At 46.9% G+C, this 24,969-nt stretch overlaps 6 protein-coding genes across 8 annotated transcripts, besides 6 other annotated features; 4 read left to right on the top strand and 2 right to left on the bottom strand.

Moving 5' to 3' along the window:
- Positions 1–1,187: 1,187 nt before the first annotated feature.
- TSTA_019020 (uncharacterized protein) lies at positions 1,188–3,830 on the top strand. Its single transcript, XM_002484027.1, has 5 exons — positions 1,188–1,501; positions 1,560–1,756; positions 1,828–2,312; positions 2,370–2,821; positions 2,877–3,830. The coding sequence occupies exons 1-5, from the start codon at positions 1,453–1,455 to the stop codon at positions 3,221–3,223; spliced, it is 1,530 nt and encodes a 509-aa protein (XP_002484072.1). The 5' UTR covers positions 1,188–1,452; the 3' UTR covers positions 3,224–3,830.
- A 4,149-nt stretch (positions 3,831–7,979) lies between these two features.
- Positions 7,980–10,410, top strand: TSTA_019010 (uncharacterized protein; the record flags this gene model as incomplete). The annotated part of the gene is made up of 2 exons (XM_002484026.1): positions 7,980–8,515; positions 8,567–10,410. 2 exons carry the CDS (start codon positions 7,980–7,982, stop codon positions 10,101–10,103), a joined length of 2,073 nt encoding a protein of 690 aa, XP_002484071.1. The 3' UTR covers positions 10,104–10,410.
- A 219-nt stretch (positions 10,411–10,629) lies between these two features.
- Positions 10,630–12,746, top strand: TSTA_019000 (small monomeric GTPase SarA, putative). Its single transcript, XM_002484025.1, has 6 exons — positions 10,630–10,788; positions 10,889–10,992; positions 11,048–11,087; positions 11,147–11,212; positions 11,271–11,570; positions 11,635–12,746. The coding sequence occupies exons 1-6, from the start codon at positions 10,770–10,772 to the stop codon at positions 11,673–11,675; spliced, it is 570 nt and encodes a 189-aa protein (XP_002484070.1). The 5' UTR covers positions 10,630–10,769; the 3' UTR covers positions 11,676–12,746.
- TSTA_018990 (serine/threonine protein phosphatase PP1, putative) lies at positions 11,634–14,946 on the bottom strand. 3 transcript variants are annotated; one of them, XM_002484024.1, is made up of 6 exons: positions 14,152–14,946; positions 13,801–14,063; positions 13,351–13,752; positions 12,928–13,227; positions 12,850–12,878; positions 11,634–12,760 (listed from the first exon to the last, which is right to left on the bottom strand). In XM_002484024.1, exons 2-6 carry the CDS (start codon positions 13,975–13,977, stop codon positions 12,742–12,744), a joined length of 927 nt encoding a protein of 308 aa, XP_002484069.1. In that variant the 5' UTR covers positions 13,978–14,063; positions 14,152–14,946; the 3' UTR covers positions 11,634–12,741. The 3 variants fall into 3 exon arrangements, with proteins under 3 accessions (XP_002484069.1, XP_002484068.1, XP_002484067.1); XM_002484023.1 differs by having other exon boundaries at positions 11,634–12,757; XM_002484022.1 differs by lacking the exon at positions 11,634–12,760 and having other exon boundaries at positions 12,776–12,878.
- Positions 12,094–12,158: a sequence feature (T-rich).
- A 746-nt stretch (positions 14,947–15,692) lies between the features above and the next one.
- Positions 15,693–18,625, bottom strand: TSTA_018980 (Leucine Rich Repeat domain protein; the record flags this gene model as incomplete). The annotated part of the gene is made up of 2 exons (XM_002484021.1): positions 15,693–18,534; positions 18,584–18,625. 2 exons carry the CDS (start codon positions 18,623–18,625, stop codon positions 16,135–16,137), a joined length of 2,442 nt encoding a protein of 813 aa, XP_002484066.1. The 3' UTR covers positions 15,693–16,134.
- Positions 16,663–16,694: a microsatellite.
- Positions 16,697–16,731: a microsatellite.
- A 596-nt stretch (positions 18,626–19,221) lies between the features above and the next one.
- Positions 19,222–19,244: a microsatellite.
- Positions 19,245–20,592: 1,348 nt separating this feature from the next.
- Positions 20,593–20,641: a microsatellite.
- Positions 20,642–20,712: 71 nt separating this feature from the next.
- Positions 20,713–20,810: a microsatellite.
- Positions 20,811–22,427: 1,617 nt separating this feature from the next.
- Positions 22,428–24,762, top strand: TSTA_018970 (Patatin-like serine hydrolase, putative; the record flags this gene model as incomplete). The annotated part of the gene is made up of 1 exon (XM_002484020.1): positions 22,428–24,762. Exon 1 carries the CDS (start codon positions 22,471–22,473, stop codon positions 24,760–24,762), a length of 2,292 nt encoding a protein of 763 aa, XP_002484065.1. The 5' UTR covers positions 22,428–22,470.
- Positions 24,763–24,969: the final 207 nt, after the last annotated feature.

The raw sequence follows: 24,969 nt of genomic DNA, 5'->3' as shown, positions 1-24,969 counted from the left end.
TAACGTAAAAGATGACGGTAGATAATTTTGCAGTGAAACAAGTAAATGAACACAATCAGTCGCGATCTCAGTATGGGAATTTTGAATAAAGAGCATGGAGATATATCTTGAGGAATGTCATTATTTAGGTACGCACCAATTGGGATGTGTTGATGCGGTTGCCCCCGCAACACGCCCCTAACCAGCAAGCTCCCCGCTTGGCTAAACTTCAACAATTTTGCAATCAACTTGCAGCATTAAAAAAAGAAGATATGAGGGAACAGGGAGTCGGACCCTGGACTTCGTTAGGGTTAGCCAGCTGTTAAGCAATCCTTTTCCGAGGACTGACTTACCCTTCTGGAATCTCACTACTTCAATCGAGGTACTGGAATCAGATCTGATAAATCAGTTAGTGCGAGATCATTAGACCAGCCAATGAGAGAAGGCCTTACGCGCTACCACTGTGCCATTCCCCCTGCACTATCAGTGCCTGGTCCGCCGACACTAGTTATGCTCTCTTCTTCTCGTCGCGGCGGACTATTTACATCTACAACCGTTGCGACGGAGTACACTGAAGGATTCTGGTCCCAGCGATGAACACGCGGAATCGGAAAATTCCAAACAACGACTCAAATATCCTATCGATTGCCATTGCCGGGCATCACTGTTGCATGGCCGGGCCGAGAGCAGGGAGTCCACGCAAGGGCCATACAATTACAGTTGAGCGAGCGTGGTAGATTAAGACTTCTCAAATCGGATCGGGCGGAAGCAAGGCGTATGCTTATGCTGGTAGATCTTCCTCGGGATTACTGTGCTACGGAAGAACAGAATCCTAATTTATATGATGCTGTAGTACAACGATGATGCCTAGAACGACCGGAGAGAAGAACATGATACGCGCTCGATACGGTATGCAAATGGGAAGAAGCTCACAAGATCTGCGCACGTGGCCAAATTCCGTATTGCGGTTACCGTACAAGTATGATGTAAACGGTCCCCCTTGCGCCTCATCATCTAAACTTCATGTATATTATTTTGAGCCACTAGACAGACTGCTCCCTCTTGACTCTCTGACATATATGCACGGCACAGCCTCTGATCATACTTTTTGTGGTTTCAACCTTCATCCCCTCAGCAAAGACGAGTGGTTCGCGCCGTTGCAACTAAGAAGGATCAATTAAGCCTATTCCATGCTAGACCGCATCAGCCCCGGTTCCAGATCTCCCCTTAAACTTAAGTTACTCGCCGCTACCTCTGCGTGTTCTGCTCAGGGATCCGGTGCGAATACAAGCAACAACAAAGACCGGACGACGATCTTCAAATTTCAGTTACGTCTACTATTGTTCTCGCCTGCATTCTTTGTTCCCGGACATCCTTCAGACGAGCTCCGCTGAGCGCTTCTAAATACGTCCTTGCCGCCAGCGGTCTGTGGATGGTATCGACCAACGTTGGTTCCGCTGATGTCCACGGACCATGGAATCTTTGGTCTATGAGGATTCGCCGTTGGCAGATTATCTTGAAGGTACAGCTCCAGTTACCGTGGATTCAAGAAACGCTACTAACATAGTTTGATTCAACAGGGGAAGGCGAGCGTGATCAAGACTGGACGCCGCAACAAGTCGAGACCAACGGGGATGCACATTCACAGAACTTCGCACCGAAAGGAATACCGTCGATAGGAAGTCGTGTCCGGAAGAAATTTGCTGTGGCAAGCGACAAGAGTACCTCCCAAGAAACGGGGAGCGGAGTGTTTGGCAGGATATATCACACATGCTCTGTATGTCGAACCCATTATCTTAGTGCAGGAGTTCCTTAAGGCGGGGGCTAACATGGTGTTTCTGGGATTAGTCGGCAGTCAGTTCACGCATTGGAAAGCGAGACAACGAGAGATTCCTCGAACAATTCGGCTACGTAATAGTCGCGTCGCATTTGCTGGACGAATATAATGCTGCGTCACATACGACTGCGGCAAAAGATGCGCAATCGAATATACCCGGTCATGACACGGTATCGTTTTCAAACACCGTCGGCCTCACAGGGGCAGTTGTCACTGCAGTAACGTCGTTTTCGATAGTCGGATTAATTCACTGGAGTCGGTCACGGACGGGTGCAGGATTCAATCCACGAAGAATAGTAACACTGCTTGTCGTGCTACCCCTTGTTGGAGCAGTCTTTTATGCCTTTGCTAGACGGCAGTGGTTGAGGTTTGTGAGACAACAAGCAGTTCAGGGAGCATCCAACTTTATCAACGGCGCTCAAAGATTCGACTCGCTAGTTTCCTCGTCAGTGCTTTTCATACAAGAGGTGGAACTTGTATCCCGAGGATATCGAATGTAGGTTCCTTGCTCTTTTCATGTATTGGGGATATGTGTCTAACAATTGTAATACAGAAGCACGCCCTTACCACCCGTCAGTCGACTAGAGGAATCTACGCAGGTCCGTCGGTGCTTGCGATTGCGCCGCGCTGTTTCCGATGGTCTGTCCGCAGTTCTCGATCGATATATTCAGGCACAGCATACTATCGGTCTCCTCACAGACCCTTCCAATCTCGAAAAATACTATGACATTTACGAAATATCCATGGCAGAACTTGCCGAGGCGCGTTCCGCGTCTTCAGAAACCACAGGCGAAGACCAGTATTCGCTAAAGTGGCTCCGCATAGCATTCAGCCGATTGTATACTATGAGGCAGAGCATACTGTGTTGTCTTTTGGCTTTGAAGGCAGATGGAAGTGGTAGCGATATTCCTCCATGGACTTCTGCGGTTGAGGAGATGAGGGACCTAGCCGCAGTGACCCATGAAGCGGCCAACAAGATTGCAAATATACTCAACGAAAAAGATAGTGGGTTGGAAACTTTTTACTTTCTTACCAAGTCACACTTCTGACAAAGAGATAGGACCCATCCCGCCTCTTTCACCATTACCATCTGCATCTACAGGCCGTGATACACTTCGAGCGCAAGCGAGACGCTTAAACTCATTATCACAAGGCATCCGAGCGCTTCACGCCAAAATGCACGTTATGCGCGAAGAATCCGACGAAAGCTTGACGCAGGACGCAAGCGAGCAGGACGTCGGAGCGTCACTGATGGCGCAATACGAATCCATCGGTGCCGATATTCGAGGCCTTTTACAGGAATGGGAAGCAGGGAAATTAGCCCTGATGAACTCCTTGGAGCATCCAAACGGCCTTCCCTCATCATCGTCATACGATCGATTCTCACGATCATCATCAAACGACTGAAGCTACCATTATCGCCTACAAGCAGCCTAGGCGGCGTTACAGCAGTAGACGGAAGTCCAACAGCGGCCCTGATGGCTCTGAACGGAGAGATGCAGAACCACCTAAATTTCTCGTCACAGGCCGAGAACGTTGCTGATGTTGAAGCGGAGGAAATCTTCGAAGCGATCGTTATGCCATCGTCTCGAAAGAGACAATCCCTAACGCGAGAAGAGCGCATCGCTCGCGTCAAGGAGGATAGAGCTCGACAGGCTGCTGCTCGTGAGAGGGCGGACGCAAGCACGAATATGCTCCGAGAGCTTGAAACGGTTATCAAACATCGACCGGCACTGAATAACAAACCGCAACGAATAACCAGCATCTAACCAGATTCTTCATTTTCTTTCTTTTTTTATCTTATTTCTCTTATTTCTCAGCCGGCGTCGGTATAACACTCTATATATCTTATTATTACCTGTCTATTTTTTTTATTGTACATATTTTGATCACAGGGTTGGTGTTCGGATGTATCATCAGGGAAGCGATGTATCTGCATTCTTTTCACCTTTTCTTTGTCCTTGTGTATACTATACAATTGTTCCCATAATTCATCGATCGAATCAAATGTTAGAAAGATACTCGGGAGCGAAATACGTAGTAGATATAGGGGCCAGCTGCTATAAAGTCAAGGGCGCCAGGTGGTGATTTCAGGAGATATTTTGGGTCTTGATTGAGTCGATCGTACCGGAAATGAGAGTCTGTCTGTTCTATAAAAGCGAACCTACATAGTTACCACTCCGATATTCATTCAGTTTCATTGGGAGCCTTGGTGTTTTGCTTGGCAGTTAGGGCTACGGGTTTTTGTTTACCTGGCAGGTATGACGTCGTCTTCATCCTGCCTACATAGGTAGTAGTATACTAACTATATAACTACCCATGAATATATGGGTATCAATATAGAGTGCATCTAATTCCGCGCCATACTTCGATATATGACGCCAAAAAGGATTGAGAACCCCTACCATGCCGTGTGACAATACAGGATAACCACATGGACGATCGACTCGAAATGCATTGCCTAAGTAAGATAATAAACGACGTCAGTGCTGCCACCATCATCAATAATACTGGAGTCGTCTTCCGAGTAATCCATGTTGTGCCTTTCAGCCCTAAATATCATAAGCATGTCCATCCACACACGCACTCCGTGGATATCCTACACGTAAGTGGCTCCCCTCCTTCAGGAACATTCACCCGCTACACGGGAATCAATACTGGTTAGTTAGGGATGTCATTATTGGGAGGTCGAATGATTTCGTAAATGCTAGGTTTACAAGTGGCTAGTGAAAGACAGCAGATTGGATGTGCTAATGTGTCACCTGAGAGATTAGCTTAAAGCTTCGTGACTCGATTCAATTATATCTGCATGAGTAAGTAACCAACTACAAGTCTTACATTATATCGCCGGTCGTTGAGTTTGAAGGTCTACAGTCATGTTATTATGCAGAGACATAGTGGTGGTGTGTACACATCTGCATGGACCTGCCAAATCCAGTAACCCATGAGTCTCAGCATTTTTCATTCACCTTACAAATCCTTACTTCCCTGGACGCCTCGGCTATACGTATCTCGGTAAAGCTCTGTGAATTTCAATGGGGAACAAAAATCCCTCACCTGACAACAATACCGTACTGCGTACGAAAGCCCCCTTCAGCCGAGACTAATTTCCACGCCGGCTTGTATTTTAGCCGTTGTACTTACTATGTACTTACTTGCATAGTTAGAGAGTTGACCACAGCATGCACCTCGCCCAAGATGGATATCCTCACGGACTCTCATCAACACGAGCAGCATCATGATATGACCTTGTCGCGTGGTATGAGCTGGATGAAACATATTGATTCCGTGGGGGTCCTCTATATCACTCTCTAACAGTCGTCACGGTCAGTCCAAACTTGGCTTTTACTTGGCTCTTCTGTACGGAATTTGTGGGGTTTTTGTTGCAAATTCGCTGGTATGTATGCGTGCAATTACAAGCTTAATAAGTTAGTAATTTCCTAACCGTTTCTGTTTCCTTGGGTTCGATTTCAGGGACAAACTCTACGCAGTAGTATGTGGTGGAGATTTTCCAGGGAATTCGATTATTTTACGTTTAAAGGTCTCACTTGTAGAAAGACTACAGGGTCTTTTGAATTGACCGCTTCTTCCGCTTGACTACTACTCAGCTAGAGATCCCTCTTGAGCAGTAAGTACTATACTTACTGGCCCTTCCTATGAGTATTATGTAGTAATGTACAGGGTCCTCGAATACTCCCCCGCTTCTTGATCCTGCGCTTGTACTGCCGCAGCAAGCTCGCTACGTACATCGGCATGGTACGTGCATCGTAGCAGCCTTCCACTAAAGAATCTAAACCGATCGCAAAATGCAATTATTGGTCCATTCAATGCATAACATGGATTGATCGGCTTGCTTACATCTGCAAGGCTAAGTACTGTTTGGTCTTGGTCAGTCGTGTTTAGTATTTGTCTAGTTTAGCGTGCTTGCGTTGTATGCAGGCATGCCTGCAAACTTTCCCGAATCCCTAGCATAGCTGTTGGTCTTGAATCAAAGTGGATTTCCTCCGAGGCATGGGTTTCTTAGGTATAAAGTTGGAGCTTGTCACTTGATGTGTTGTTCACGCTCTGCTGTTTGGACATGGATACTGTCAGATTGATGCATGCCATGATACTTGCTGCGCCGGAACAGCATAACATATTCTCTATGCATCGTTGTAAGTCCTCTACTGAAATTGTTCTCGGTGAGGGATGATCGTAGTAACAGAAAGTTGTATCGGGAAGAGGTTATAGGAGTGTCCGCTTAGGGCTCGGGCAACTTCATAGGGACTCACCGCTTTTCTATATGCTTATTTAACGTGATACAAACCGTTCCAGGGTTCCTGTGTAGATATGAAACTTGCTAGCATACCGCTATGAATATCAACGTTAATTGGATGTCAACCTAATTGACCCGTGCGTTCGATACAACGATCAATCGGAGATCTACTTCGGAGTATATTTCTTACAATAGATGTGACCATGAGTCTCGTGATGTCATGTCAATAGACCACTTATTTGAAGGAATTAAGAGTCGATATCATCGTCGAGCGGCATCGAATTTACTTGCCTAAAGTGGAAACCTGAAGATGTACGCCGCCGCATTCGGCCAACCACGAGGGAACGCAAATCGACATCTTTCAGGAATCATCTGCGTTATTGCACAGTCTCAGATATAAACAGAACAATTACCTAAGGTGCTGACTCGTGTTCATACGAATGATTCTCCACAGTATATTCTAAAGCACTGTTCAGCTTCTGCTAAGCGCCGTCAAGGCTTCAACACACACACACACACAAAAATAGCCACGTACTTACGTACATCGTAAATACGGTGAATGCAGCTGACCATGCTGATTAATACGATGAGGTAACTAAAGATCGCTAAGAGGCCGAAAAGTTACGGTAACGTAGTTATTCAAGTTGTATGAAATATTGGATTACATAAGGCACTGCCCTCGATCAGCGAATCATAGTAATACACCGCCCCCTCCAGTGAGGCTTGGAATCGGTAATATTTCAGGTCTGTGACGCGGTTACCGTGACGGAATACGGTCATCCGTATGTGTCAGCCACGATTCACGTATACGATATCACGTGACATTTGACTGTTTGAACTTTGCAGGCCGCGATGAATCATTGTGCGTCGTCACGAAAAGACAGGCAATTGATTGAAAAATTTTCGAAAGTTGGAATACGTATCCCGATTGTTGAGCCGACAAGCAAAGAAAAAGTGGACAAAAGGCCGGGCACTGACAAACGAGAAAAAAGCCGCATAGGAAGAGAAAACCAGCAAGTGAGGATGAGTTGGCTGATTGTCTCCAGTTTTTTTCCCGTTGTCCAACAGGTACCGGCACGTACGGTACGAAACGAAACGTAAGAAATCAGCAGTGAAGGCGGTGGCTTTGACGGGAAATTCTATTGGTGAGCTCCTCCGAGGATCTTCCTGAAACGGTAAAGCGTCGACATACAAACCAGACTAGCCAGATCGAGTACATCGTGGCGATCCATTGCCTGTACGGCACCCGTAACAAGCCGGTAAGGAAAATTCTTCGCAGCGTGTATGCCCCCCGTAAAGTTACGGCTTAGGCAGCGCTAGACAGTGGACAATGGTCACTAGGCAATACCGTCTCGTTACCTGCATCAACCTTGCCCCAACTCGTTTTTACCACTCATTCATCATTCCTCTCCTCCCCATCTCCAATTTTCTATTTTCTATTCCCTTTTCCCAACACACAAACCCACTTCCTCCCTTCTCATTCTGTTTCTTTCTGGCTACACGTCTGCTTGGATCTCTGCGCTTGCACATCGCTGCATATCCTAGACTAATTTCATCCCGCGCGTGAAACTTGTCTTCCACCAAATTGCCCCATACAAACTCTCTCCTCCCGCCGTGACATTCGACAGCCCAACCAACTCATACTGCAACCCTTCTTCAAGATGTTGCCTTCCATATTATGACAATCTGCGTCCTGCTTGGGACATTTTTAACAGCAAACCACCTTTTGAGGTTCTTCGTCGGCTCGGTTTGACGACTTCACGTCACCAAATTGCCTACTCTGCCTTGTCCGATAATCATACGTCGACTTTCGATATCACACCTTCTGAAACCTAACTTCTACTACTCATAATGACTCACCATCAGCGTCGTGATCGTCAAATACCGAAGCTACAAACCATATTGAAGATGGTCTTTTCATCAGATCAGCCCTCGGTGGTCTCCGCAGGGCAAGAGGTTGAAGTGGTGGACGACTGTGACGAGCCTCCCGATCAGAACCGTCTACACAACCGTCCTAATAACGATCAAATATACATCAAATCACCTCCCTTGGTAGCGGAAAAGAAGGAATCTCTGCTCACCCGAGCTTTGAAGAGTCCCGAAATCCCTCCCGTCGATCGTACCCGAAAAGCCTCTTATCCTATGAGCAATGGGAGCGGCCACTCTACGGCTGAATTGACCAGCGACGGCGATCTCACCAGCCCAGCCTATTCTAATACCTCCAGCCCACCACACGTATCTACACTTCACCTAGCTCCTGTCTTGGAATCAAGGACAGCTTCGCCACCTGCTGATCCTAATGAATCAAAAATTGAGGCTGACTTAGGCCGCAAGCGGTGTATCAGCTTTGCCTGTACAGCTCGGCAACCAGTACGCCCAAAAGAAGTTGAGAAGCAGAAAACGGAAGATAGCGACGCGACGAACCCTCCCCAACGCAAATCAAGGTTGACTTTCGTTTGTCCTTCACGGCAAAGCGAGAGCAGACCTGCGAACAGGAGATGCCAATCGTACACCTCTCGCACAAATCGCTCTCCTCCACCAACATGCCGCCGCTCCTCCGCGGACTCGAAACAAGCCGATGCTACTCCGATCCGTGCTACAGAACCGGCGCCTGTGAAGAAGCCTGGTAGCATTCACATGCCTGGTTTGGGTGATTTTCAGCCATCCGAAGAGACACGCTTTCACGAATTTGCAAGTTCCTTGGAAGAGGTAGACGGATGGGTAGCCCAAGCGACTGAACATCAGGGAAAGATTACGGTGGCCGACTGCATGAAAAAAGAAATGGCCATCCGGAAATTGGGAGAAGAAGCTGAGGCCGAAGCTATTGCTGAAGAAGAGGAAGAGGATGAAATGGATAATGGAGACGAAGACGACACGGTAGACTTGGACGACGAGGAAGAAGATGCAGATACAGTCCACGACTTTTCTTCTGACGACGGCAATGAGTCAGATAACGAGGCTGGATTTGCTGACTCGGATGATGAGAGTGATGACAATTCCGAATACGAGTTCTGGGCACCCTCAACGACTACCGCAGCGACAAGCGCTGACAATATGGATATTATCCGTTTGGCCGTCGATCGTCGCAATTCCACTACATCCATCGAATCTTTGAAACATGAATATAGTCGACCTCCATCGTCAATGGCTGGATCCAAGGGAAAGAGTCGCCGTCCAATCAATATTCCTCGAGCACAGACTCCGGACTTGCCGGATAGCACTGATTTTGTGTGTGGAACACTCGATGAAGATCGCCCTCTAGAAGCGGCGTACATATCATGCATCGAAGAACGTCGTCGCAAAAAGCACATTCCAGTTCCACAGGATATTGACCCTAGTTTCCCAACTACGGATCCTGAAGACAATGACGATGACTTGGAAGAGAATGAGGATGACGCCGAGGATGATGAGGTAGCGACCGCTGCACGCATCGAAGAGGATCTTTTACGCGGCAGATCCAAGGGAACATTGAAAAAGAAGACGACAAGAGCATCTCCTCGACGTGTTCATTCACCTGCTCCACGTGCACATGGACAGGTTTCACCGAAGCGCATGAAATCTCCCGCTCCCAAACCTCGCCATGCATTGGCTGCTGGGTTGCCTACGATTTCTATCCCCGTTCCAAGGACAGGCGTCAATATTACGGGACCCGTGCAACGTCCTCACTACGGCCGGACCAAGTCTTTACCTCGCACTCCCAACCCATTCTTCACAGGCTTAGAAGAGTCTAGACAACCCATTCAACAGGCATCTCCTTCAGGAAAGTCCATAGACGGACCATCCTCCCGCAGTCGGGAACTGCACACGCGCGGACCCATTGATATCATTCAAGGGCTGGAGCGCAAACGACAAAAACGCAAGGAAAAATTCTGGCGCCAACATTGTCGCAAAGCAGCTGCCAAGGAACAATCCGAACGACGTGCAGCACGCGGCAAAGGTGCAGAACGCATGAAAGAGCTTGGTCTTGAAGTGGCTGAGCGGTTTAAAGCATACGGTGTTACCAAAGATACCCAATTGATGCTGTCTGTTTAATGAGATTGAACTTTCTCTTGATATTTGTGCTCTTTTCTTAAACTTCTGATGTACATACACTAACATCTTTTCTTATCATTTTTAAACATAAATTCCTGTCAGAGCATGATGTTAAGTCAAACATTACAGCGTCAAGGTGGTTGATTGATGAAAATAAATTTAATTCATTTATTTCTCTCTATATCCTTTTGTGCATTTGGTTTGGTTTTGCATTACTGGTTGGTTGATTGAAGCGAGCAGTCCTTTTATACAGATATATACCCATCGCATTACGAGTGTATATAAGAATGTCAATGACCTAACGATCAATATAATTCAACAGTGACCTCCAGTAAATAATAACATAATTCTCGTCTCGCCACAGAAAGTGAACCAAGTGGCAATCTGTTGATGCAATAAGACGGGCCGAATCTTTCTGCCTGATAAACAAGGCATACATTAGTCAAGATCTTATTGGTCTGGACAAATCAACGTCCGACACCTCGCTAACTAACTCGACCTTATTCCAAGGTTCCTTCTTCTTATCAGGCAACGTCAGCGACAACATCAACGACCTCTTCCTCTTCCTCGATTGCGAAGTACGACGATAGACGAACGATTTACGAATTTGAGTTGTGAGAGGGATTTTTTCAAAGGAACGAGGTTATTCGACGATTGAGAGACATCATGTGGATTATCAACTGGTGTAAGTAGGATTCTATCCATCGCCTCTTTTAGCACAATGCAAGGATGAAGGGAGATGGACGGGACAAGAAGACGGTTAACTGATAACTGTTATATTATAGTCTACGACATCCTGGCATCCTTGGGCCTCCTCAACAAACATGCCAAACTTTTGTTCCTCGGACTCGATAATGCTGGAAAGACTACCCTGTTGCACATGTTGAAGGTATACACATTCTTCAGTCTGGGCTTGTATGGGTTGATGCTGACGATCATAACAGAATGATCGAGTGGCCATTCTCCAACCTACTTCTCACCCAAGTACGTTCATCAATGCGAATGATAATGAAGGAAGTGAACCAACTAACAACAATACAAAGCATCCGAGGAACTAGCCATTGGAAATAACCGCTTCACCACTTTCGATCTCGGTGGTCATCGACAAGGTACCTCCTCCTCCCATCCCTCCTATCATTCCTAACTAATGTCTGCCCAAAAAAAAAGCCCGCCGCCTCTGGAAAGACTATTTCCCCGAAGTAAACGGCATCGTCTTCCTAGTCGATGCTAAAGACCACGAACGCTTCCCCGAATCCAAAGCCGAACTTGACGCCTTGCTTGCAATGGAAGAACTCTCCAAAGTCCCCTTTGTCATTCTCGGAAACAAGATTGATCACCCCGACGCTGTGAGTGAGGATGAGTTGCGTCATCATATGGGTTTGTGGCAGACGACGGGTAAAGGGAAGGTTCCCTTGGAAGGGATTAGGCCTATTGAGGTTTTTATGTGTAGCGTTGTTATGAGGCAGGGTATGTTCCCCCCTCTCTTTTCTTCCCTTTGGTGTTTTGAGGAAGGGTTACTGATATGATGCAGGATACGGAGAAGCTATCAGATGGCTTTCGCAATATGTGTAATCCCCTTCTCGACTATCACATCTAACCATTTTGTCGTGATCTAGCACTAAGCTATCCGTCAAAGCAAACCCTACAGCTACCTAATCTAGATAAACCCCCCAAACCTATCCCAATCGTGTCTTCTGCTTCGTCCTCCTGTCTTGATACGTACTGTTCCCTTGTTCTTTTCTATCGCTGTTTACAATGTTAGTGTCGTTTTGGGAAGCGAATCATACAATCAAATACAAATCAAAATTATTCAAGACTCAAGAGAAGATTTCTGGTGGATGGTATGTAGAAGTACATACCAGTCTCTTCAGTGTCAGGTTACAACGTACGAGCCGGTACCTGGTAGCTAAATCGGATTGAATTTGAAGCATCATGACATGGTATTGCATGCCATAGAAATCAGCCTAACCTAACCTAAGAGATGAAATCGAAAAGAAAAAAAATAAATAAATAAACCAACACGCGCAAAAAAGAAAAAGAAAAAGGAAAAGAAAATGCTAAATCAGTCGAAAAGAAAAAACCAAGAGCTGATCCCCATTTCCTATCCTATCCTATATCCATCATGTCCATATCTTATGCACTTGCATCGATCGCATGACATCACACAGAAAAACACACACTTGAGAGCATAAAAAGAACCACACACACACATACACTCATCGCCGAGTAACTTGCGAATTCAACAGATTTCCTTTTCCTTTCATCTTTTCTTCTTCCTTTTCTTCACCCACCAAACCCCTTCTCTTGTTCTCTCTTCTCAGTCCAAATAACAACTATTCGACTATATCAAATGTTCATGCGTGGTAGGAATTCGTGTTTTCGTGGTCAAAACATTTACCATTAGTATAGACCTGATGCGATCCGACTCAAGAAAAAAGGAGGGAGGCGATTACGGGACCAGATCGATGGATAGCGAGTATAGTAAAACAAGATGTAATTAATGAATAGTCTGGTCGTTCGGTCGAATCGAGAATACACGATCGTAAAGTCGATTGTTGAGTCGGTCGGTCAAGGCGAATCGCTAGGATAAGGAATCAAGGAATTGGCGTGTTGAACCGAAGTTGTCAATCTGCTGTTCTTATTTCCGTCCGAACCTGCTGCACATGGAAAAGCTCGTATTTACTTCTTTTTCTGCTTTCGCGGAGGAGTGATGGGTCTGCCAGTGCTTATACCCCCGTGAACGTACTTTTGTTTCTTTTCGGCTGGTTTCAGAATCTAATTCAATTAGCACAGCCCACAATACTTCTAGAGACAAGGTACAAACCTGGAATGAACATAGCAAGCTTTCATCCACACTCATCATCGCCCCGGCATTGTCGAATTCTCCGCAGTAATTGGGAGCGCTGAACAAAGTCACTAACTGACGTTTCGAGAAAAATTCGTAACCGTCCTCGACGACTTGGTGGGCCCGGCAGATCAAATCCATATCGTGTTTTTGCAAGAATCGAGACACAACATCTGGTCCAAACGTGAACGAAACGCCTCGGTCGTTTTCGCTCCAGCCAGTGATGTCTTTGTCAGGATCCGACCAAAGAAGATCACAGAGCAATCCGCAATCGGGAATCTATTAAAGTCAGCGTGTCAGATTGAGCCAGGGCTCGTCCTCCTTTGTAGAAGAGTTTTTTCTTTTTAACCCCCATTCACATGACCTAACCAGAGACCAAAAGAGACCAAAGAAACAACTTACATCAGTAGGACGCATCACACGACGAATCTGCTCCATTGAATTGAGATCTGGACTCAAACCTCCGTGCATAGTGAAAATCTTCTCGTCAATGATGGCGGCAATAGGCAAGCAATTAAAGCAATCCGTAAAAGTCTTCCACAGCTTAATGTTGTATCGGCGCTTGCACTCATCGTAAAAGCCATAGATTCGGTTGATCGAGGCGCATTCGTGGTTCCCGCGGAGAATGAAGAAGTTTTCGGGATATTTGATCTTGTAAGCAAGCAACAAGCAGATGGTCTCGAGGGACTGCTTGCCACGGTCGACATAGTCTCCAAGGAAGAGATAGTTTGCCTCGGGAGGGAAGCCACCGTATTCGAACAGACGTAGAAGATCGTAGTATTGACCGTGAATATCACCGCAAATCTACATCGCCAAATGAGATTCTGACATCATTCCCAAGAAAGAACGTACCTTGATGGGCGCTTCGAGCTCGAGCAAAATGGGTTGTGAAATGAAAATTTCCCGAGCCTTGGTACACAAATGACGGATCTCAGACTCCAGCAACTGCACTTGTTTTCCAGGCCGACTGCCCCTCACTTCCAACAATCTATCAATGATAGAATCCAAATCCACGTCTTGATCAGCCATGACGTACGGTGATGAGAGAAATTAGGTGGGGAAGGGGAGAGGAGGAGGAGAGAAACGACGAAGTAAGAAAATGTCGCTCGACCAATCTGCGAGGTGTTAGTAATACGTCGGTCGGCTGGGCGTAAAACGCGAAAGAGACGCGCCACCTAAGCAAAGAGACAACAATCGACTGACCTAAAAATCGAGACTCGGCAGAAAAGAAGAAATAAAGCCTCCCAGATAAATGTGGAGTCGAAAAGCGAGCAACAGCTGGATCAAAAACGTCGGCAAAGATAGGCCAGTAGGCCTGCCTCGATAACAAGAACTTTGGCTCCGTTCGATAGATTTTAAAAAGAGAGACAAGATAGTAATGGCAAAGTTAGAATTCTCAAGTCCTCAACCAGCCCGAATCAATTTTTTTTTTCTCTGCAATGGACAGACACGAGATGGGGTGAGAACCAAGAGGTAATCCGATCGAGACACAATCGAATCCTGCGCCGAAGACGTGTGATGAACGACGATAGTAAGCAGTTGTAGGAGTGCAATAGCAGTTAACAGAGAGAAAAAAAAGTCGGGGTTGGAGATCCTTTTCTTCCTGACCCTTAGCCTCGCTCGAATCGATAGGGAATCGACGGGCAAACAATCTATGAGCTTTTCGTGTGAAAAAATTTTTTTTTTCTTTCACTCTCAAATATTCTCTTCTCCTCTTTCGCCTTGAGTATTGTGGACGATGGAATCAATCACGATGGGTGGCGTGTTGAAGGAGTAAAAAGTCGAAAGGGTAGGCGGCAGAAGGAGAAGAAAGACAGACAAGTCTTGCTCTTGGTGGTTCAAGGGCGCGCGTGCGGGTAGACGGCGACAGACAGGGCCAGAACAAACGCGTGGATTCGTCGGGCACGGAACGTTAGGGGTTAGGCCGGTAGTCGATGTGAGTTTATTGCAATGTAAAACAGGAGACCAGAAGTTGCAGTGATAAAAGAGCAGAGAGATGAAAAGGGAGAATTGATTGACGAGGAGAGAAGAGGTGGAGGAGGGGCGGATGAATAATCTAATGCATTAATCACCAACAGGAAGGCGCTGGTCGGTCTTCCTTAAATCCATTCTACTACTAACAATTCTATACATCCATCTCATACAAATCGATATTGATACCGACATATTCTTCTATCCTCAGACAATCCCAATCCTCTACCACCTCTATCCAGACTCTCTACACGACAGACCATACAGCCATACCACATCCGACAACGGACACTCGCGTACCTTCATTACAATGGGCGAATTACCCTAACACGCAACCCATCAGGTTCTAGATTCTGTTCCTCGACAACTTGGGACAAAAGAAAAAGCCCCTCTATCCCCCCTCTTCTGATAATGGATACCTACTTCACTATCTACCTCTGTCCACTTCTATCTAACTGTACTATGTATTTATTATTCTAGAACTGATCGCCCGCTTTGACTCACAATTTGGAGACCAGTCAGGTACAACCACACCACAAAACTTTTACAGTGGGCAGATGGATGGGATATAAAAAGAAACAGACGCTAGCTAGTTGATATGATTAATGCTCGAATTTTAAATATTTCATCATGCTAGGAAGAATAAGACGAGTTGATTTGTAAATCATAGGCGCCTAGAAAAGCCACTGAGCCACTTGCATAGATTTGGCTGGATACCTCTTCGGGCTAGGTACTTGAATGATACTTACTTAATATTACTAAGGTAGTATTGGTATCAGAATCCATCATTCATAGCTATCATATCTAAATATACAAAGCAATTCTCTGTATAGCAAGCAGGCAGTAACGCAGAATCAGATAGCCCAACCGAACATCCTGATAATACCATCCATCGATGAGAGGAGACAAGAACGAGCTATCAAAAAGGAACAACACGCACGGTCTAAAACAATTGAATCGAAAAATAGTAACAAGGCAAACAACTATTTTTTGTGAACAAGACGGAAAGATGGACAACAAACTAAATCATCAAAACATGCCCTCCCAGAAAACGAAGCAAAAAAAAAAAAAAAAGACAAACAACAACTCCGGAAATGCATATGCAAATTATACAGTCAATAGTCCAAAGACAAGGGTATAAGGATTCTTTGAGAATTCATGGGTATATGTAATAACCGACGCCTCGGCAATGTTGTATGTAGGAAAGTTTGGAAATCATCCTACTGTCCGCCCACTGACGAGCAAGTGACTCTCAGGACGACTGACAGTATCCGGTCGAATCAGAGATGCGTCAAACACCGTTCCGGTCCGTGGAACAGCCGACATATTCGCCTGCGGTCTGGAAGGTTGCGTCTGCCAGTTCCCCTCATGGAGCACGCTAAGCCAGCCACTGTTGTTGTTATTGTTGTTAGGGACAGCTTCTAGTCTCGGCCGGAAGATGTTGGTCTCGCCGCCCAGACTGAAATTGGTGTTCCAATCTATACTACTATCCTGCTTAGCCGGTACAACTTTCTGGTCTTGAGACACAGACTGAGTGACTGGCTTTTTTACCGGTTCAACATCAGCAGGTGTTGCATTCTCCGGTCTCGTCCCGCTTGCGGTGAATGGATCAACCAGAACTGGAGGATCAGGAGGTAAGGGTTTGTCCTGAGAAGAAGGAGAAGTGAAAACTTGCGTTACGGATTCTTCTCGAGACAAGTCGACAATACGTCGACGGTTGCCTCTTTTGTGCTGTGTATTCCCTGTTGTCTCTGTTGTTGTTGTTGTTGTTGATGATGCTGCTGCTGCTGCCGCCGCCGCCGCCGCCGTCGCAGTATCTTGGGACAACAATTCCTGACGGACTGGCGCTGGTACCTTGCTCACTGTTCTCGCAGGTTCGGGGTCGACCGGTCGGACAACCGGTGCAGCCTCCGGCTCAGCAGCGCGGTCTACCAACTGCTTTCGTTCAGTGTATCCTGGGCCTGATGCATCAATTAAGATGTCTTCGGTAAATCCAGGAGTGCGACGGAAGAGGTTGAATATTGTGACCCGGTAATTCGAATGGGTTTTGGTAAATGGATTGCCCGAGACCCAGATCTCTCGTATTTCAGGGAGGCCGGTCAGTCGGGCAATTTCAGTAGGGTCCGTCAAATTGTTGTCTCGGAGGTCAAGACGCTCCAGAGAAAGAAGTCGCTCAATTCCAGCTAACGACGACAATCGGTTTCCGCGAAGGTTGAGAGCGGTAATGGCAGGCAGCGGGTTCTTTGATATCGATCGCAGTGAGTTGATCATACAGTTGGAGAGGTTCAGGGCTCGTAGTGCGACCAACGAGGGTAAGCTGTCGGGGATTTCCGCGAACAGATTCGAGGACAAGTCAAGTGAGTGCAATGTGTTGGCAACTGGCAAGAAACAGTCCGATGACAAGGTTGTCAAAGAATTGTCAGCCAGTCCGAGATGACGCAGGAAACGCCATTTGCTCGGAGGCAAGACTCCAGTTAAGAGGTTTGAAGAGCTACGGTTTCCATGGAGAGAAACCTCACTGGAATTTGAGCTGCCCGAGCTAGACCGTGCCACTTTGTTGACCGAATGTCCCCGAGAGTGGCGGCTTTGAGTATGCTGTCGCGACGCGGTCTGTGGTCGTGTAGGAGAGTAACTGCCGGTTCGACGATGTCCCCGTTCGCCTTCAGACCCTGCGCGAAGCATAGGCACAGACTTGGGGCTCGTACTGGTCGCCAGGTTGCTGCTAACGCTAGGAGATCCCGGAGCCGAGACGGGTTTATGATCGTTACTAGTGTTACTAGCGTAATCATATTTGTAAACCGGTTGTGGTGTTATGCTGCCGCCAGGGATGGGGGAAGGATGAGACTTAGACGAGCGGCGTCGACGTTTGTCAACGTCGTCCAAAACGATCTTGGTCACCAAGTCAGCAGGGTCGTTGATGTTTGCTCGTTTCAAGGTCAATGTCCGCAGTTGCTCAGACAGCCTATCCCAACCATAGAAGGAGCGGAAGTCGATGTCAATGATTTCCAGAGCACTCAGATTCTTGAAGGCGTGTAGCGGGACTGCCGTATCCAGGGGAAATTCCTCGTAGCCGCGAATGAGACGTGCTCGACGGTCCGGAGCGAGACGCAAACAGGGAATCTTAGTGAATGCAGAATACAGGTACTTAAGGTCGGTTTCCAAAGCAGCCTTTGCCTTTTCAGATTTGGTGGCAGAATCTTTCGATCCGAGTCCAAAGGAAGACCAGACAGCACTCATACCCGACATGACACTACGAACACTGGATACGGAGTGGATAGAGTCGCGATCACCGCGGGAACGACGCGGCTGGTTCAGGAATGACACATACGAGGAGGAAGAGTCATTATGGATGTTCTCTAGGCGAACATTCATGGAGCCTACCGCGATGGACAGATCCTCGAACTGGGAGAGGAGGTAAAAGAGGTGGTGTGGGGTGAGAGTCAGCTTGGCTGGTTTCACATTCTGCGAGGTGAACTTCAAGGCGCCAAAGGAAAGGGCGGCGGCCAGGGTAGATGAGGTAGATGGTGCATAGTTGTTGGAGGGGACGGACTGGCGTCTCAGCTGTAGGGCGTTGGCCAAGGCCTTTTCATGAGTTCGCACGAAGCTGGCGAGATTCTGTAAGAGTAAGCAAGTGGCCTGGAGGCCGCTATGAAGTGGGCCTAACCTTTATGAAAAGTTGACCATCCTCCGAGTTGAGTTTCTCCATTATGGGGAGATTATATCTGCCTGACCCGACGCAACAGGATCCGGCCAACAGAGCGCTGGAAGTCGAGCGCTCAAGGGAAACAGGAGAAACGGCCGTAGAGTCCCGTCGACATTTTCGCTGGTGCTGCCAGGTGTAATAAATCTAAGAGAAAAACAACGTCAGCAAAAAGAAGAGAAGAAGAGGAGAGGGGAAAGGGAAGGAAAAATCAGAATCATAAAACCGGAAAGAAGGTGGAAGGAAGAGTCAGAGCGAGGCTGTACCTGCTTATAAAAGCGCCCACGAGGTTCCTTCCGCGTTGTTCACGAGACCCTGCGCTTTCGAGTGTGATGTCTCGGCAAGGATATAAAAAAGGGCGCTGAGGATTAAGTGATAAATTCAGATGATGTTGAATCTGGTGTTCGTCTCGTGGAGCTGACTAGCTGTGCCTTGTTTCGTTGTCTCGCCCTTGCAGTCGAAGGTTTCGAAGTTCTCGCGATCGACTAACCGGCAGGAGAGAAGTGATATGACTGATTCAGACTGAAGGAGTGACCAGAAGCGAGATATTCAGCCAGCAGAAAATCAAGAAGAGATGTCCAAAAAAAAGAAACGAAAAAGAAAAAAATAAAAATAAAAATAAAAAATATGTTGCGTTTCTCGTAAGCAGAACGAAACGCTATTATTGAAGTCGAAGCAGAAACAAATGTCGAGCGAGCCAGGGGGGAGGGGTAGTTTTTTTGGCCTAGCGCGACGCGGGCTGTATATTTATTTGCGACAGAATATGGGTGTAGTATATATCTGCAAGAGTGATATGCAGTCGCATAAAGGAGAAGAGCGAAGAAAAATAGGGAATCAAAAGAGTTACATGGACAGTGGAGTTAGCTAGGTATCCATAACTTATCATGCAGATTTATTTATTTTATGTACGGCGTACTATGTATGCACTCCGTCCTCGGTGTCTCCCAGCAAAAAGATTTGATAGTATGGCGTGCACACACCCCTCCACAGCTTAGTGTCTCCGCCGGTGTTGATAGCGCTCTCGCTAATACGCACGGGTGGCTTCTGACGGGCATCTTATTCGCAGAAAGGGTTCTCTGTCGCTTTCGACACACGAAGACCCCGTGCCGATGTGCTGCAGCTCGACGAATCCTTCTGCTGATCGGATGACTGAGTTACGATATTTCATACTGTACTCTCTCTGTACATCCGTGTTGACATACTTTGGTATTTTGTTGGTTATCTACTGCGTAGTCCATCGTATCCTCTTCGGCTTAGTCAGCTTCCTTTTGACTGAATCTGCATAGAACCCGGGGTCCGTGTCAAAGTATTGTATTTACTATCGTCAAGCCTCGTCAATAAGATAGGCGTACACATATGTATTCGACTCTCAGGCCGTGAAGTTGTCCATTTGATATTGTCCACGCGTACGTATCGCTTAACGTTAGCTAGTCAGCGGCCGACCAATGACAGCAGCTGATTCCATGAGAATCTGGCACGTTACTTTTGTATTCAGCCACGGGTGGAACGTGGTGCACCCTGACATTTCGATGTTCTTTTATTCTGTACTATGTACTCTGTACGGAGTGTAGAATACATACTGTGACGGTTATAGATCGGTACCGTGGGTCGTCTCTATCGTCAAACAGCCCGCGATAAGATGAACCACGGGTACATTAGCCAATCAGTCAAAACGACACAATTACAGAGTACGTATTTGTACGGAGGATTTGTATAGAAATATCAGCTACTCTGTAAAGCATCACCAAGAGTATCAGCTAGCCCCGCATCACTCGTCTCTCGTCCCGACTCGCCGACTGGTCAATTGTGCCGCCTCGAAGCACAACGGCTCGTTCGGGGGCGACTGATTGGTATGAACGCAGGCCCTTGCTGCGCTCATCATTGGCCGCTCTCACACAGGTCACCTGCAGTCTGCACCTGTGCCGTCCAACAGAAAGGACGAGCATCGAAAGTTTCTTATTCTCTTATTCTCTTATATATGTATATATATATGATATATATATTATATAAAGTATATATATACGCATCATGAGCAATGCCAATTGATTTACGATTGCCGGGGTTGAGGGGTGATTGGCCGGTCCATATCCCTTCATACATACATAGTACATACATACATAGTACATCCATACATAGTACATCCATACATAGTACATCCATACATAGTACATCCATACATACGTATGGACATCTCCTTGGTGGATCTGCAATTCTTGCCAGTCTCTCTCTCATACCGAGGACAGCAGTTTCATCTTTCTGTATCCCTGATTGGTGTATCTACCCTCCCTTCGGAACGGGAAATATCCATGGATGTTGAATATGAACCAAGGGTCACTGTTGATATTTTGAGGTTTAGACTTTGATCAACTGGCGGTGAGCGACATCTCAGCTGTGAATAGCATCTTGGTGTCTTGGATCAGTCGGATTGTCTTTCAGGTCATCGTTTTGGTCAACTTATAACTTAACATATTCGCAAATACTTAGGTAAGAGTCGTCTGAGTCGAGGTCTCGTGACCTGCACGTTCCATCAGCGCAACTTTATCTCGACACGTCAACCAATCAAGTCCGTTGTGATGCTATTCCGAGTCCGGAGCATTTTTGGAGTGACACGGTATTTTGACTGTCGAGTGGAGCATAACCCAACTTCCAACTGGGAAAGTCCAAGGCAAAGCCTCACTCATGGTCAGATCACCAGTTCATCTACTCTGTAAGTGGATGCATCTGAGAATAACCTCATTTACGACATTCGAGGTTAGCTAGTGCTAGAGGTTAGGGTCTCCGCATTCGACCGGGATATTCCTTGTATCCGAGATAAAATATTCCTTGCATGGTTCCGTTATAACCTACCCTCCCGCATGTAACCGATTAGTTAAGCAATGATACTAAGTTAACTGAACTAAGTTAACGTAAGTTACTTCAGGTTAGTGAACTTAGTGGTACTCCGTACATACCGCATGATCGACGTACTTAGCCAACCTGATAGTTGATGCGAATTGCCACTTTTCCGTATCTGGCTTGGACTTCGACTCTCCGGTTAAGGTGAGATGCTCACTACGAAAGCAGAAAAGACACATGACTGCTTTGGTTTACCAGCCTAGGTACTGACCGCAACTATGTACTAGTCGGTGATCCCTTTGCCACTGTTCTACGCCGATCTCTTATCGCCTCAAAATTTTGTCTGATAAGAATGGAGGGGTACAAAGCACCCCGCGATGATATTCATGCAACCACTACCTACTCGTCTGAATTGGAATAGACCGGTTGGTGTATATCCAAAGCGACAACTTGTTAAGAGTGGATTCTATCTCTTGACGATTGCCATATCCGCCGGCTGCTATAGAGCCTCTGACGTAGCAACAAATCAATCACGGCCCCGACGGAATAAATGAAATCCCCAACTCTAATCCGTAGTATCACACCACATTCGGCTTCAAGCATGAATATATCGCCATCTCGTTATGGGGAATGACGATGGTTCTGTCAGAAGGTTATCTGGATGACGCATTGATGTTCAAGCTGTGGATATGCTGAGAATCAAGGTTGAAGGGAATGTATTTGGCCGTGTTTGGTATTTGCCGGATGTCCTTTAGACTCTCTTTCTGACTGTAATGCGCATTGACGTACTCTGTACTGCTGGCTGTCTAATCTAAAATCTCAGGTAAGTTAACGGAACTGATAACAGGGTTAGGGTTTACCAGCCACGGCTCCACATCGTGGCTGGCCCCACTGAGCCGTGGCGTACCATGTGACGACGTCATCTCACTCACTCAACATCCTTTCACGACATGCGACGACCCCTTCTCGCCATGGTAGAACAGTAACAACCAAAACACCATGCCCCTTCCTCTACGATGACAATGAGCGCCGGCGACAAATCCTCGTCTTCAACGTCCTCACATCCAATTCCACTCAAACCGGGATATGATCCGTCCCTTCTCCCGGACTACGAGACAGAGTTCATCACAGATAATGACCTTCGAGCATTCGAAAAGGCGCTGAGTGCCCCCGAAGTCGAGCCTCTAGTGGCTATTAATGACTGGCGTCCGATTCGGCAGCGGGTACGACGACCGTTCCGATCGCGTACTGTATCTAGCACACCAAAGAAGACGCCTCGAAGAAGCAAGGACGAAACGCGCGAAGGGTTTCTGTACGCGCTTTTGAAGTACCCTTTTTTGGTGACGGTGTTTGCATGGATTGCGATTCTGAGTGTTGTATATGTATTCACCCGATTGTACATATATCTCTACGAACATTTCGTCACCTGGACCGGTCGACGGGAGAAGTTGCGGAGGGCACTTCATTCCACCCACAATTATGAGGATTGGTTGCGAGCGGCACACGAGTTGGATACGTATTTGGGTAATGAGAAGTGGAAGGAAAACGACGAATATGCGTACTACGATCACTTGACCGTGAGGAAAGTTGTGAAACAGCTCAGACAGTTGAGGAGACAGGTTGAAAACGAGACGCAGAATGGACATCTTCCGAATGAAGCTGTGGAAGATTTGCGTTCACTTTTAGAGGCGTGCGTCAAGAATAATTTTGTTGGCGTTGAGAACCCGAGGCTCTACAGTGAGGCATATTCAGGCACCAAACATCTGGTGCAGGAATATATTGACGAAGTACATTTATGTCTGGAGTGGCTACTCAACACGCGCGACCTGACCAAAGAAGTGAAATATCGCCATTTCCGCCATCTAGACACAAACTTTGGACGGACCGCCCTGTGTCTATCTGGCGGAGCCACTTTTGCCTATTACCACTTCGGTGTGGTCAAGGCTCTGCTAGACAATGGCGTTTTGCCTGAGATCATCACGGGAACGTCAGGAGGAGCATTAGTTGCAGCCCTGGTAGCTACAAGGACAGATGAAGAATTAAAGCAACTGCTCATTCCAGCCTTGGCGCACCGCATCAAGGCATGTCATGAGAACTTCCCCGCATGGGTCAAACGCTGGTGGAAGACGGGTGCTCGATTTGATACCCTTGACTGGGCCAGACAGTGCAGTTGGTTCACCCGAGGTTCCATGACCTTTCGCGAAGCGTTTGAGCGTACAGGGCGAATTCTCAACGTCTCCTGCGTCCCATCCGACCCGCATTCACCAACCATCCTGGCCAACTATCTCACCTCCCCAGACTGCGTCATCTGGAGCGCAGTAATTGCCTCCGCCGCGGTACCGGGTATCCTCAACCCCGTGGTCTTGATGAAGAAAAATAAAGACAACACTTTATCCCCTTACTCATTCGGCCACAAATGGAAAGACGGCAGTCTCCGCACAGACATCCCCGTCAAAGCACTCAACTTGCATTTCAACGTCAACTTCACAATCGTCTCTCAGGTAAACCCGCACATAAATCTCTTCTTCTTCAGTTCTCGGGGATCAGTCGGTCGTCCCGTCACCCATCGCAAGGGACGCGGCTGGCGAGGCGGATTTTTGGGTTCCGCGGTAGAGCAATATATCAAACTCGACCTAAACAAATGGCTCCGCGTCCTTCGGCATTTGGAGCTCCTCCCGAGACCCTTAGGTCAAGACTGGAGTCAAATCTGGCTCCAACATTTCAGCGGGACAATCACCATATGGCCGAAATCCATCCCTTCGGATTTTTGGAATATCTTGTCTGATCCATCCCCCGACAGACTTGCGCGTATGATACATGTGGGGCAACAAAGCGCGTTTCCAAAGATACAGTTTATTCAAAATCGGATGAAGATTGAGAATTTGATTATGCTGGGATTATTGAAGAATTCGAGGAGTGGATTGAATCATGAACTTTCGCCTTTGCTTTCGCGGAGACACGACCATAACGACGATAAGACACGAGAAGGTGATGAACTCGACGAAGCGACGAGAATAGTCACTTTACCGTCCACGGAAGGGAATGAAGAGGCATTATCGTCGGAAGATTATCTTCAAGTTCCGAGCGGTCGTGGTCACCCGTTATCGTCGTTGTCGGATCCGCATCCGTCTCATCATCGACGGAGTAGTGTCATGGATGAAATGAGGCGTCAGTCGGCTGTTTTTTTTGATGATTCGGATGTTTATTATGGTGAGGAGAGTGATGAGAGTACCGCTGGGCTTGGAGTTGGTGGTGATACAAATGCAGTTTGGGATGTGGATAAGCAGGCCAAGAGGCATAATACATGATTTGTAATTTGATTATGGCTATGAATTTTTCTCTCGTATTATGGACTGGATTATATTATTAGGTATAACTTTTGATTCTTTTAGCACTCAAGAAAAGATACCATTAAATCCAAAGAATACTTGCAAACAGATCCCAACGCCGATGGGTATAATATCCAGAAAGCCCGAAAGAACAGATCAGGAGTACTGATCGTAACGTCGTATATG

This window comes from Talaromyces stipitatus, genomic scaffold (assembly GCF_000003125.1).
Source record: "Talaromyces stipitatus ATCC 10500 scf_1105507295549 genomic scaffold, whole genome shotgun sequence".
Taxonomy (NCBI): Eukaryota; Fungi; Ascomycota; class Eurotiomycetes; order Eurotiales; family Trichocomaceae; genus Talaromyces; species Talaromyces stipitatus.
Note: the sequence above shows the minus strand (reverse complement) of the source record. Positions and strands in the feature narration are given on the sequence as shown.